Source organism: Labrus bergylta, chromosome 16 (assembly GCF_963930695.1).
Source record: "Labrus bergylta chromosome 16, fLabBer1.1, whole genome shotgun sequence".
Classification (NCBI taxonomy): domain Eukaryota; kingdom Metazoa; phylum Chordata; class Actinopteri; order Labriformes; family Labridae; genus Labrus; species Labrus bergylta.
In genome coordinates this window covers 24,725,839-24,739,483 of record NC_089210.1, presented here as the reverse complement: position 1 = coordinate 24,739,483, position 13,645 = coordinate 24,725,839, and the positions used below count along the sequence as shown (strand labels likewise).

The window sequence follows — 13,645 nt, the reverse complement described above, 5'->3', positions numbered from 1 at the left end:
GTAATGTTTTACTACATAAGTAGAAATGCTTGTCACCCCTCGTAAGGTAAGCTAACCGTACTCGGGTTTTTATTTTTTTGCCATTAGGCTTATTATTCAAAGGTATTTGACTTTGACCAGCTTTGGCACTTAAGACACATTTTACGTCCCTGAAAATGTCTCAAGTGGTTCAACCAATAGATGGTTTAAGCAAACGTAGCAGCTCCTGTCCTGTCTGGTGTAAAGGTCCTACTGTACTGCTGCATCAGTACAGTCAGTGTATTCAAATGTTACCAGTGTGATAAAGGGCTACAGCTGGATCCTTTAACATACAACCATTTCAAGTATTCAGTTGTACTGTTAAACTCTGGCAACACGACAGTACAGAATTGAATACTTCTTCATCACTGGCTTTCCAACATTGGAAAAAGGCTAGGTTCATGTATTTTTGGAAAGTAGACAAGTTACATAGTTTATGTAAAACTAAACATGCATACATGACGTCATAAATGTCCTCTACTAAAATATTATATTAATCAGGTATTTTAATTTCATTTCAACCCCAAAATACTATTTCCATTTCCATAAGAGAATCTTAATCCCTCACAAACAAAATGATTTAAAAATATAATCTATATCTCCTCCCTATTTCTAGGAATGTCACAAACTGATGAATCGCTCTGCACCTTTGACTCAGCTCTGCCTACGAATACTGTTGCTTGTAAAATTCGAAGCAACTGGTTGAAACCAGCCCAGTTGCCTTTTGATCAAGCTTCAAATTTACCCTGACTGAAAACCGACAGTACACAGACACATTGTTGCTTATATAAAGAGCCCCCTTTGTACAAGGTCTGTATCCAGGACTTTTAAAAGGATCCTATCTAGGTGAGCTGACAACAGAGTGACGATGTCTAAGACATCACTGAAGTGTTGTTGAATCCTGAGTGGTGTTGTGTTGTTGGGCCCTGTGGGTGGCACCTTATCATGAATGCTTTCTGAATTATTCATTAGTGCACTTCTAATATGTAGGATTTAAATTGTTAAATTGTGTGGTACAGATAAACCTATTTTTAGACACAACCCTCATTATTTAAAGTGTTAATACTTGTCTCACTTTATTTTTTCTCCATTACAATAGTACAGCACAGGCTGTCTTACTGTATTCCTAGCATTACACCACCAACATTGATACAGGCCTACTTAGGTCATGTATGAGTCACTACCTGGCACTTGGAACACTAGTAGCCATTGTTGCTTTGGTGCTGTTATGCTCTATATAGTGGCATTGTGTTGCTCTGTCCTTTGCTGTCACGGACAGAATGGGAGAAAAACTGGCAGAGCCCTGCATCCTTTTACAACTGTGACTATACAGTTAAAGTCAGTTTACAGCAGATGGAAGAAAACATAGGGTATCATTTCTATTCAGGAAATCTAGTTAGAGACATTTCGCTTCAACAAAATGAAATCAGAACCAATCTCATGGGCTTTTATTGTCTTTAATCCACTAAAATTGATTTCGTTTCTCTGTGGATGATCATTTGATTTAAATTAAGAGAGCACAGACTCTGAAGGATTTGAACAATGTCTCATGAATAAAGATGATGCTTTTTCCCACTGTGGATTGTAACAACCCACATTACATGCATATTCACAGAGACACTGTCAGAGAGGCATACACACACATGATGCATCACAAACGCGCTCACTTTGCGAGCGTTGATAGGTTGTTGTTTTTTTAAAGTTAATAACATCTCATTAAGTATATGCAAGATAAGGGATGGGGTGAGAGTTTTCATTCTGATCATGACAAAAAGTCGCTGACAGATCACTTGTGCAAACATACTTTTTGTCAGTTGAAGGAACATCAGAATTGTTATGTTGTGAAAGAACGTTAACTTATTTTTCTTTGTTACTGGTATTGAATAACCAAGATGGGGATAAAGAGATGACAGAAAAGAAATGGAGGCCCTCTCTCTCACATACGTACACACACACGTGCATAGACAGCACACACACACACACACACACACACACACACACACACACACACACACACACAATTCTCAACAATATGGCACCACAAGCAAATGTACACACATCCCCATTGTTCCATTGTTCTTCTCTGCTCAGCTGAACCCTCTAGTAGTATTTACATAAATGAGCAAAACAAAGATTTTTGAAAAACTACGAGGCCTATGGGGTCCACAATCTGTTTGTTTTTTAATTATCTGTTATAATAAAAATGTAAACACACAACGTTTCTCTCAGAGGAGGATTTTGAGGACATTTTATTGTAGTTTACAGTGACAGACAGAGAGAAAAAGGTTACTGATATCGGGTATGAAATAATGAAATGAGTTCAGTTTTCACCAAACAGCCTCCTGCAGCTTTTCAGAGAGAAAAACAAAATCATATTGGAATAACATTAAATATAAAATAATTACAGGAAGCAAAGTCGGTCGAAAGATATCTGGGGTGTATTTTGGGGACTTAAAGGCATTCAGACATTTTTGGAATTTAAACATAACCTTTGACCTGTGAGGCAGGTGCTCTGCGAGGACTACTTTCTCCACTGCTGAAGGTGGGAGAACCTGGCATGCCTGGGGGACTTGACCCAGCATAGAGCAGAGATCCCCCTATAAGGAGCAAGGCCGATGCCCCCCAGCCAATGTAAAGAGCAGGGCCGAGCTCACGCTTGTGTGGGGCTGCCACGTGTGGATCGTAGAAATCCCTGATGATGGAGTGGGCCGTCCAGCAGATGGGCACAAGGTAGAGGAACCCCGCTATGGCAAAAAGGGCGCCAGAGATTCGAGAAACACGGGCCTTTAGGCTGTTTACACCGATACACTTGGTGCATTTGACTCCTACGACCCCCATAGACAAAGCAAGGCCACACATCAGGATGGAGAGCACCGTGAGGCCTCGGGCAGCCTGCATGTCGCTGGGCAGAGCCAGCAAGCTGTCATACACCTTACACTGGATCTGACCTGTGCTCTGCACGATGCAAGTCATCCACAGGCCTTCCCATATGATCTGAGCTGTCACTATGTTGTTACCGATGAAGGCAGTGACTCGCCACAGGGGGATAAGACAGACTATCAGCCCGCTCACCCAGCCCACAATGGACATGATTAGGCCCAACAACTGCATACCTGTGGTTGCCATGGTGAAAGGTGTTGTTTAAATCAGATGTCAGAATTTGTCTTGGTTTTATTTCAGCCTTTCTTTCTTGCAGTGGGCCCACTTCTTGTCCCACAAAGAAATGCAACAGTCCAAAGTTCTGGAAATATTGTGCTCCACTGCTGGATCTTCAGTCTTTGGAAGGTCGTTGAGCTCAACTTGGCAGGACAAGGGTAGGTATCCTGAAATATAGACACAACAGAAGGAGAGCAAATTAAGTTTTTTGTTTTGTTCATCACACTCATCTGGCTTTAAAATACACAGATACAAAAATAATTATAACTCATTACTACTCGCTACAATTTATAGTGCATGAATAAAGTATGAACGACTACTAAAGCATTCGTTTATCATAATTGTTTTGAGACAGGATAAGAGGCCCATGTTTCGTGGATTCCAGTCAGAACCGCAGAGAATAGCCGTCTTTGACACAGCTGTGGGTGTCTCGCTACGCCTTGCTGGGTGAGTGGATTATCTCAGAAAAACATGAGGAGACTGAACACAAGCATCTTTCATGAAGACTTGTAGAGTGGGCCAGGAGGACCTATATGTCATCTATGTATCCTGGCTCGCAGAATCAAGATTTCTAACAGTTATGTGGCTCAAACACAGCCAGAGTGACGAGAACAAACTGAAAATGATCCAAATGAATCCAATAGATTTCCAACCAAGACTATAGATCAGATATAAAGGAAGCATTTCATATTTAACGTGCCAGTGAGATCAGTTTGCTTCAAATTAAGAATCCATACCGATGATTCTGACATGCATGTTTGCGATGTAACAAATTATATTGAGTGAATTTGTAATTATAAATGATTTGTCTTTTGTCCCATAATTGTCAGATAAGGCTCAAGTGCCTCATGATTAGTGCCAATAATGATTCTGCCGTCAAAGTAAGTGATTGCAAACAAAGCAATAGAGATATTAAAATTGTGATGGAAACTATCTGTTGGATATTTATGGAATGATTCTAATGAAGAGTATAATTACCACAAATGACGTACTCTCACTGCTCCTCTTGGCCCACAGGTTGTTGTCACAGCTCCTCTGCTTCTGTAGATCTGCTGGGATACCTGGTGACTGTGGGTGACGGCCCTGAGAATTGACTGCAGTCCACAGGGGAGGAGGCTAGTATCTCAGAGGTCAGGTGAACTGAAGCCGAGAGATGTGTGGATCAGCTTCGACACCCAGGACTGGACTGAAGATGGGGCTGCCCTCTGAGATGCCAGCGCAAGTCTGAGCGGCAGTGGGCAGAAGCATGCGCTTGTGTGCACTGCGGCGTGAGTGTGTGAATAAGTGAATGTGTTTGAATGTGTCTCCCAGTGCCTGGTGTACGAGCACAATGCCCTGCTGTCTTACTGTGCCCTCTCTCGCTGCTCCTCGTCAACCTCTGTCCCAGCCCTTGCAGCACCCTCATATCCATCCAACCCGGGCAGCCATTTTCTTCTCTTTTTCGACTTTAACTCACTTGTTCATTTATGAGAGCTTTCCCCTTTCTTCTACCCTCGTCTTGCCTTTTCCATCTGTTTATGGCTTTTATTGAAGTTTTCAAGTAGGGAGCCAGTCCTTATGCAACCCCTTGTTTACTGTTCTGACAGAGAAAATGAGGGTCATTGTGTTTTCTGTTTGGATTTGTAACTATATAAACATTTTGCATACTATATTTTGTACTGATGAGATAACTTAAAGCACCAAAATGTCAACCACTCTGCAGATTTAGAAATCATACATTATGTATGGTGCTTAGATGCTGCAGAAACTTGAACAGATTATTAGGGGCGCAGTGTTTTTGGTGCCATGCAGGCGACCAGGACTGAAGAAAGGATGAAGCCTGTCAGTGAATGTATCTGTAAAGGTGTGAATATGGACTCCAGAGTCTACGCAAAAGAAAGACACACGGCCCTCGTTGTAGTCCAGAAACACACCCACAGTCTTGGGTCTCTGCCCTAGAGCCAGCGGGGTGACAGGAGAGGTGTTGGCGATGTACTGGCCTCCAGGCTTCAGGCTTAAAGTCCAGAAACCATTTGCAGGGCAGACAGTGAACTTGCCTTTCCTGTTTATGGACTGTCTGACCACACCCAGGTTCCACTCGATCTTCTCCCCAACCTCCACCTCCCAGTAGCACCTCCCACTGCTGAAGCTTTCTTTGGCCAGCACGTTTGCAACACGGTCAAAGCGCTTTGGGTGATCTGAAACCTCCTGAAGCTTGTCTGTTAGTCTCAACTGTTTTCTGCCATCCGAGACAGAGAGGGAGGGGTGGGCTGTCTTTGCACTCAGATTGACATCCACTGAGAAAAAGGGAGGGGGAAAGTTTCAAAAATAGGTCAAACAGCTTGGATAACTGTACAACTACAAGATTGCAAGAAAAATACTGGAGTAGTGAGCGGGGGTTAAAATTTATATTTCAGCTCTTCATGCAAGAGCCTACTCAACAGTATCACGCACCTTTGCACAGTGAAAAGCATTGTATTGGTACAAAACAGTCTTTTAGTGGGTTTTTTTTTCTCCTCTGTGTATGTTTTTAGATCTAATTACCCATATTTACATTAACACAACACCAAATGTATGTAGAAACCCTGACAGGAACGATGGGACACAAATCAATATGTTTGGATGGATGGGTCATATAAACTAGGAACATTAATGCAGGACCAGACTCATGTCTTTGTCTGACTAAAGATTCATGTCTAGAGTTGTTTCAGTTTTAGTTATGTCACTATGAATGTAACCCTACTTCATTTCTGCTTTTTTATTTCCTTAAACTACAATACTTTGTATCTGAAACCACACCTTATTTCAAAACCCAACCTAGTGATTTTGGTGCCTAAAACCAAACCACAAAACTAACATTTCAGAATGTTAACCACTTGTTTATTATTGTTTCAATGACAAAATAGGTTGTGTAAAACTACGCCTGTTGCTGTTAATGAAAAAGTGAATATTGATAGATTGAATGGTAGTAATGAAAATAAAATTATGATGGAATTTCTTTCAAGTCAGAATTCAGCTCTAATAACAAACCTCTGAGTGCGATCAGACACATTACAAACCCTCCCCCATGACCTCCCCTCCATTTCTAATTAATTTCTGTACAGTCCCTTGTTTGTTTCTGTGTAGACAAAGACATACCTGTGTATTTCTCTATTCTCTTGAGTTCTGTCAAAGACAACCAAAACCAGAAAAAGATTTACAGTTAATACAATTATTTCTATAAATCATATATAAAGAAAAAAAAAGCATTTCTTACCAGATTTGGAGAGCCTGTTCACCTCTAACTTGATCAATTCCTTCACCTCTGACAAAGCCCGTCTAGTGACCCCAAGACAAGGGTCAGTTTCTATGGTAACCTTGGACCAGTCCTTCATCTCAGAGGGGCAAATGTTGGAAATGATGCTCTACAGGATAAAAAGAAATTTCATTAATCTCAGGGCTTTATTTTCATTGTGATTGTATCTGCAGAAGGAAAAGGTGCTCACCACAGTAACTTGCTTTATATCTTCACTTTGGTCACTGTTTTCAGTAATCTGAGGGTCAGATTCAGGGCTCTCCTTCCTCAGCTCCTGGATCTCCTGTTTCAGCTCCTCCACCAGTGTCTCTACTCTCCTCTCCTCCTCCGTCTGCTTCTCCTCTATGGCTGTGACGAGGGCTTTGTGACTCTTCTCCATCACATTTACGAGAACGGAGAAGACCCTCTGGCTCTCTCGCACCTCTCTGAGGTAAGAGTTCTGATTGGACATTATACAGCATCAACATTAAAGGACTTACATACATTTTAAAAAAAGGTAATATTTCAATGCTTTACAGGTTTACAACGCACCTTTTGGAGCTGGAGGGAATATTTTAACCGCTCTATCTTCTGCAGCCTTTCTTGAATCATTTGCTCAATGTCTAAAACCTGCATCAATGATGTAAGTACACACAAACATGCAAGATTAATCAATTATCAGATCATGTCTCATGTAAAATAACTGACAGATGCATTAAAGTACCGTTTCCTCTTTAGGTGGTTCCTCTGGTCGAGTCTTTCTGTAGTTGTCTGAGAGGTCTGCCAGAATGCGGTTAACACTGAGGTCAGGCCTGTCAGCAAACACTCTTTTACAGAGGGGGCAGTATCGGGATTGGTGTCGTGACCAGTAATTGCTGAGACAGGACAGACAGAAGCTGTGTCCACAGGGTGTGGTTACGGGGCCACTGAAGATGTCTTTACACAGAGGGCACAAGAAGTGCTTCTCAGGGAGGAGGCCAATCGTAGAGGCCATACTCTGTAAAACATGATGTCAACAAAGTGTGTAAATGTTTCTTTTTTATTCAAAGACCTCTATGTCAAAGCTCACACTTTGAATTATATACACAAAAAACCGAATCATGACTCAAATGCCCAAAGAAATCAACTGAAACAGAGAAGGATAGTTTCATTTCTTAAAATCCTATTTTAATAGAAATCACTATAGTAGATTTGTCAAAGTACCAATATTAATATCTAATATGTAATGAGATAGATAAGATAAGATGTTCTTTATTGTCCCCAAAGGTGAATGTGTCTTGGACTCTGTCCTGCAGTTCAATGAGAATTAAAAAGTACATAAATGGAGATCATACAAAACATCCAACAATTCCACTTACATAAACCTTCCTGCAGCAGTGACATATTGACATATTGCACGGCCCCTTGGCACAGCCTACATAACCTGCTAGTCAGAACATTAATGAGAATTAGCACAAATGAATGTTTATGGGGGTTCAGCCAGGTCTGCGGCACCCTGAATGTTCCCCCAGAGGGTAAGAAGTGAAACTCAGAGTGAAGAATGTGGGTCGGGTCTGACTCTTTATTCATGTCTGTCTAACAACAGAACAACAGACTTAAGGAATTTGGGAAAAATGAACTAATTATAATCTAAATCCAGACAGAGTGGTTTTTCAGCAAACTAGCTGTAGCCTTTTCTCATCAAAGAGAGGGGCAAGTCTTTATAGTTTTGAAGTTTCTGGGGTTGGATCCCTCTGAGTCAAAAGAACTATTTCTGAGTAGTCAGGATGATTTATAGAGCAGAAAAGGAGAACAACAGGGACACAATTCTGGTGTGCTGGCAGAGAGAAGAAATGTCCCTATTGTGGAACTTAAAGGTAAACTCCTCCACACAGTCTAACTTGCAAACAAACATTTCATTGGCAACTTTAAGGTACTAAACCTCATCAGGCAAACATGCAGTCACTGTTTGCACGTTAAACAGTGTGCAGGAGTTTACCTTCAAGTTTTTGTTGGACACATTGCTCTCCTACGCACATGTTTTATAGAATGGATGTGCAAAGCTATTATGAAGCTGCCATCAGCGTCGGACAAGTGAAAAGGTGTCCTTACTCTATATTGTTTTGTTACAACAAGAGGACACAAGTCAAAAACAAGATGTCACCTTTATTACCCTATCAAAATCTAATTCCTATAGTAAAGTAAGTATGAGAACAAAGATTGTAAACAAAAGTGCCATAATTCATCCTTAACTTAAGTAGTGTAAAAAGCAATCACCATCAATACTAAAAGTTTGTGTTTTGTCTACTTTTCAGAATTGTGGAGGAGAAAATGAATTGTGATTCTTTTTCATTAAATGTATCACATTATCATTTTTTAAACTAAAAGTACTTGGACTTGCCACCTTAGAAGCAAATACTTTCAGCTGAGCTATACAGCACTTTGACTCTCGGGGACATCATGTGCTTGAGCAGAAATGCATTCCTCTCGTATGATGCAATAACACACAAAGAACCGGATCTGTCATTCTCTTTTTTTAATCTATAGAAATAACAGCTGTTTGAGTGGTGAAAGATCCCCACAGTAATGCCCTTTGTTTGATGTCTTTCTCCGTGTGGTTTCTTACTGTCTTTGTTATAGACATTTTAAAGTTTAAATTTCTTTGTGATCAGGACCCATTAGCAAACACAACGGAAGCAGCTGAGTGAAAGATATGTCAAGTATGCAGTCAAACAGGTAGCAACCAAATACTTAGCTCCATCATTAGGCAACAGCAACTTCTCAAATCAATGGTTAGTTTTTTCAGGTTATGTTGAGTTTAGTGCTGTTTTCTTAGTACTCTGACATTCATGTAAGAAACACTTGGATTATGTAACATGTTCATAAATGATTAACAGGTGTGATTTCTGTCTGTGTAGTCAGAAGGGAGAAAGCCATTTCAAAGTAAAAGCAGATAAAAAAAATTCAGGTGTGTTCTTCTTACCTCTCCCAGTTGACAAAAGTCGGCCTTTTCAACAGCTGATCTTGTCTAAAAAAAACAGTCTGTGCTGCTTCTGCTCAGAGCTTCAGGTGATAAATACATAGATACTACAAATGGTGTGTGCTCAGCAGGTGCAGCAAGGTGTGTGTGTTTTGTCTGTGGGTAGTGCTTTTGACAATGGCACTCTCAGCTGAGACTCCACCCTGCATGTTATCTGAGCTCCACTCAAACAAACCTACAGCGAGATACCAGGAAGCACTGGGGTTGTGTAAAATGATTAGTGGTTATACAACAAGAAACTCTCTCATGGGCTGCCATAAACCACAATTATGTTTATTAAATATACAAAAGGGTTTAATGCATGCATCAAACTTGCAGTTCTTGATCATTGGTGGTTCCCTTAGACTGCTTAGTTTGGAACAGGTTTGTTCAACCTAAAGGGGATTTCCTTATTTACATTTGTACAAGCTATATCAGCAAGTGTTACAAAGACCACATGGTGTGAAGTTTTTTTTATACCTAATTCAAGGTCAAAAGTCAAGGACGAGGAGCTGCAAAGAAGCGATTGATAAAGATTGAGTTAAAGTTGAGTCTGGCAGGAGGGGCCACCCTGTCCTCCATGTGCTTAATAGCTACATGGGCTGTCCCTCCTGCTGATCCACCCACTGCACCACCTATGATCCCGTAGAAAACCATCCCACCCGGACCCTCGATGGACCCAAACAGAGCACCCATGATAGCTCCGACTACAAATCCCATCCCCAGTCCTCTTGCCAGGGAAGTTCTGAGCCACCCGTTGTTCATCTCCGCCTTGGCTCTGATCTCTGCGCCCACATTGTTGGTGTAGACATCCTTGTCCTCGTCTATCTGCTTCTCCAGATCAGTCCATGCCTTCTCTATCTCCGCTGACCTCTTCTTCCTGAGCCTCTTCTCCTCCTTTTTCACAAAGTCCTCTGCCTTCTGGAAGGTTCTGCTGGAGAAGAAACCCCCTCCCAAAGAGGCCACCATCCGCTCTATCTTCTGCAGTAGCTCCCTGTCGCGGCTACGATCCCTCCAGTTCTTGCTGAAAACCTGAAAGCGCCCGTTGTACTTCTCTACCAGCTCTCTCAGGTACCAGTCGGTCTTCTGCACCCTTTTTTCCAGGGCAGCACCCTCCAGATTTCCATCATAGGCGAGGAGGACCATGCAGTGCCTCAGACAGTGTCTTCCAAAGCGCTTCCTCAAAAGTTTGGGAGCTTTCATGTCATTCAGGGAGATATCCTCTATGTCAAAGGCAACAAGAAATGCATGTGGACCAGGGATACACAGGCATTTCGACCTTCTCAGCTCCCTCTTCCTCTTGGGTCGAGATATATCCTTGTCATAGATGTTTGGTGCATTAACCACAGCCACTCGTCGTCCGGCCAGCTCGCCAATATACTTCCTGCTGTCAGAAATGGTTGTGGTATCCTCAGGAAATTCCTCCCTTCCAAGAATGGCATTGGTTAGTAGGAACTGTGGAGTCCCACTGCTACCGACAATCATAAGCCTTAATTCGGTGGAAGATCCTGTGAAAAACCAAAGAGTTCAGTTTGAATAAGACAGAATTGCATGAGGTAATAAAGAGTGAATCATTTTTTTCCACATACTGTCATTATAAAAACATGTTTTGTGAATCTCCTGCAGTGAAATTGTCTTAAGTGCATCAAATTTATATGTTATTGGTCATAAAATGAAATGTGAAAAACTGCAGAAGCCAAAATGGAACATACTGTACATCCATACATTTTATTTAACTCTGTTTTCCTGTGTCAACGAGTACATTTTAGTTGTTTTCTCACAATCTCGACTTTCATACTTGTTATCGTCTCCGTTATCTACACGGGCTTTCCCATGATAACATGTCAGTTTCTCAAGATCTAAAGAAAACTCGTTATCATGGGAAAATCAGCGTTTTTATCCTGAGACAACAAGTAAGACGAGGTCTTAGGAAAACCACTGAAATTAAGTCTTCATTCTGGGAAAAGGGAGTAAAATTAAATATATGGATGCATGTCATTTACAAGGGTCATATTAGGTCATTAAAACAGTTCATCATGGCGGTGCTGTTGTATCTATATTCTGGTGCAGTTTGTTTGTGCTATTTCAAATAAGTTAGCATTTTTCTTACAATGCACAGTAAGAACGAGAAAAGTTTATTTGATATTTTATTTTTTACAATGTAACCCCCTCTAATAGAAAAGTAAAGCCTTTCAGCTCTGTGAGGCTGTGCTTTGAGCTAAATGCTCAAATGCTCACAATGATGCTGACATGCTGATAATAAACAAATAAAAATAAGTTAAACGCCCTTCATATTCAATCTTATTTTTAACTGTGTTGGAATGCTACAACATGTACAAATAAACACAAAAGCAGTGAAGCAGAGGCTGATGGAAACATTTTCAGATTTCCCCAAGTGATGACACTGGATCAATAGGCAGAGGATCAGTAAACAAATCACCTTGGTACTGTTTAAGTCTGTCCCAAATGAAATGCCTTTCCATCAATTATTTGTTGACAATTTTCAGTCAGAAACTTGCATTGGCTACCCGCAACTCAATCCACTAATGCTGGATCTCTTTTAACTGCTAAATGCTGCTAGATGGTCTGTTGACTGAAACGAGACAACTGTTCCTTTTTTGCTTGAGTTTAAGAACAGCAGGATAGTTATATCCATGTCATATATCATTGATAAAATAAAAGAGTGCGCTTACCTTTCTTCCTCTTATCCATTTGCCAGATTTAAAACACAGATTTAGTCTTTTATTTAGGAAGACAATGAAGAAGTTTTTGAAGCTTCGGAGGACTGAACTCATCAGAATAACCTTTGCAATTATTCATCCCTCAACACATCCCTCTCTCTCTCTCTCTCTCTCTATCGCTCTCTATCTCTCTCTATCTCGCTCTCTCTCTCTCGATTTTGTAATTATGTAACCGATTTAATATTAAGTGGAAATTGTCCCGAGGGTTTGACCCTCATTCAAGCACATTCACAATTATTGACATGATGATGATAATAATCATAATGATATTACTTAAGAACTACTGTGTTTGGTAAATTTGTTTTTGTACTTCACTGTTATATATATTTTAGTGCCGGATGTCAGCTAGATCCTTTCTTTGCTTGATACACAGATAAACAACATTTGAATAACCATCATGGTTACAAAAGAACTCCCCAGCATTTATCAGGGATCCAAACAGCTGATCAGAAGTCATTATGACAATATGACGAGCATTATTTGAGAGCTGTTTATCTCTCAGGAAGCAGGGGTAGCTCGAAATGATGAAAATTTTAACAAGTGTTAACCCAATAAGTTTTAATTGCATCCATGTTTTTTTTTTAAATAACAGTTGGGATGTAAAGGTGACCTCAGATTACCCATCAGTCCACCAGACTGTGTTTTTTCCCTGGGACCAGAGAAATCAATAGCTCATTTAATTAGTTTGATCCTGTGTTTGTTCAGCACAAAGAAATATTCCAAATAAAGACTGGTCAACAACAAAAGACAGTGTTTACAAAGATCAGAGAATATTCAACTCAACTTTAGGCAAACAGACCATCATGAAGACTGCCATGTTCACACGATAAGAGGTCTTATTACATTTATTACAATTGATGTCTCTGAGTTTGACAGCTAAAAAGGTGCCCAACTGAAGTGATAAAGCACCTTGGTGTAAATATTTTAACAGAAAGAGCAACAAACATCTCTCTGAATGAAAAAGATCATCTTGAATTATTGGAAAAACACAATTTGGCCATTTTGAAGTGCTATTTGAAAAGTTTGGCACACAAAGATAGGTGGATGTCCTGCTTACTAACTCCCTTTATAAACATTAACAGTATACCTAACACCAATATTCAGGTTGGTGCACTTGTAGACAAATATGATAGCCTTGAGGAGGTTTATTATCAATATAGAATATTCTGTTTAAAAAAAATTAGTCTTGCACTTCCCACTGTAACTAAACCACATGTTTTTATATGATTCAAAAGTAAACCCTACCCCCACAGCTTTTTCTAGGCCTATGTGTGATGTGTGAATACTTTGTGATACCATTTTAATGATACCATTAGGGTCTGCCAATTCACTACTTTTTGCTGTTTTTTTGTACACCAGACTACATGTGTGGTCTCAGTTCTTTGTATTGACAACAGTTAATCAGGCTATAGGTTAATTTAGGTAGGCGATGTCAAATCAAGTTGAAAAAGAAGTAGAAAGGGTAAAGTCCACATTAAC

General features: G+C 40.3%; 3 protein-coding genes across 4 annotated transcripts; all 3 read right to left on the bottom strand.

Moving 5' to 3' along the window:
- Positions 1-2,251: 2,251 nt before the first annotated feature.
- cldnk (claudin k) lies at positions 2,252-3,144 on the bottom strand. Its single transcript, XM_065964686.1, has one exon. The coding sequence runs from the start codon at positions 3,142-3,144 to the stop codon at positions 2,497-2,499; it is 648 nt and encodes a 215-aa protein (XP_065820758.1). The 3' UTR covers positions 2,252-2,496.
- On the bottom strand, positions 3,135-9,549 carry btr02 (bloodthirsty-related gene family, member 2). 2 transcript variants are annotated; one of them, XM_065964683.1, is made up of 8 exons: positions 9,390-9,549; positions 7,152-7,424; positions 6,980-7,057; positions 6,639-6,887; positions 6,410-6,557; positions 6,292-6,318; positions 4,153-5,450; positions 3,135-3,341 (listed from the first exon to the last, which is right to left on the bottom strand). In XM_065964683.1, exons 2-7 carry the CDS (start codon positions 7,419-7,421, stop codon positions 4,906-4,908), a joined length of 1,317 nt encoding a protein of 438 aa, XP_065820755.1. In that variant the 5' UTR covers positions 7,422-7,424; positions 9,390-9,549; the 3' UTR covers positions 3,135-3,341; positions 4,153-4,905. The 2 variants fall into 2 exon arrangements, with proteins under 2 accessions (XP_065820755.1, XP_065820756.1); XM_065964684.1 differs by having other exon boundaries at positions 4,167-5,450.
- A 243-nt stretch (positions 9,550-9,792) lies between these two features.
- Positions 9,793-12,230, bottom strand: LOC136183025 (GTPase IMAP family member 4). Its single transcript, XM_065964685.1, has 2 exons — positions 12,119-12,230; positions 9,793-10,933 (listed from the first exon to the last, which is right to left on the bottom strand). The coding sequence occupies exons 1-2, from the start codon at positions 12,135-12,137 to the stop codon at positions 9,924-9,926; spliced, it is 1,029 nt and encodes a 342-aa protein (XP_065820757.1). The 5' UTR covers positions 12,138-12,230; the 3' UTR covers positions 9,793-9,923.
- Between the last annotated feature and the right edge of the window lie 1,415 nt (positions 12,231-13,645).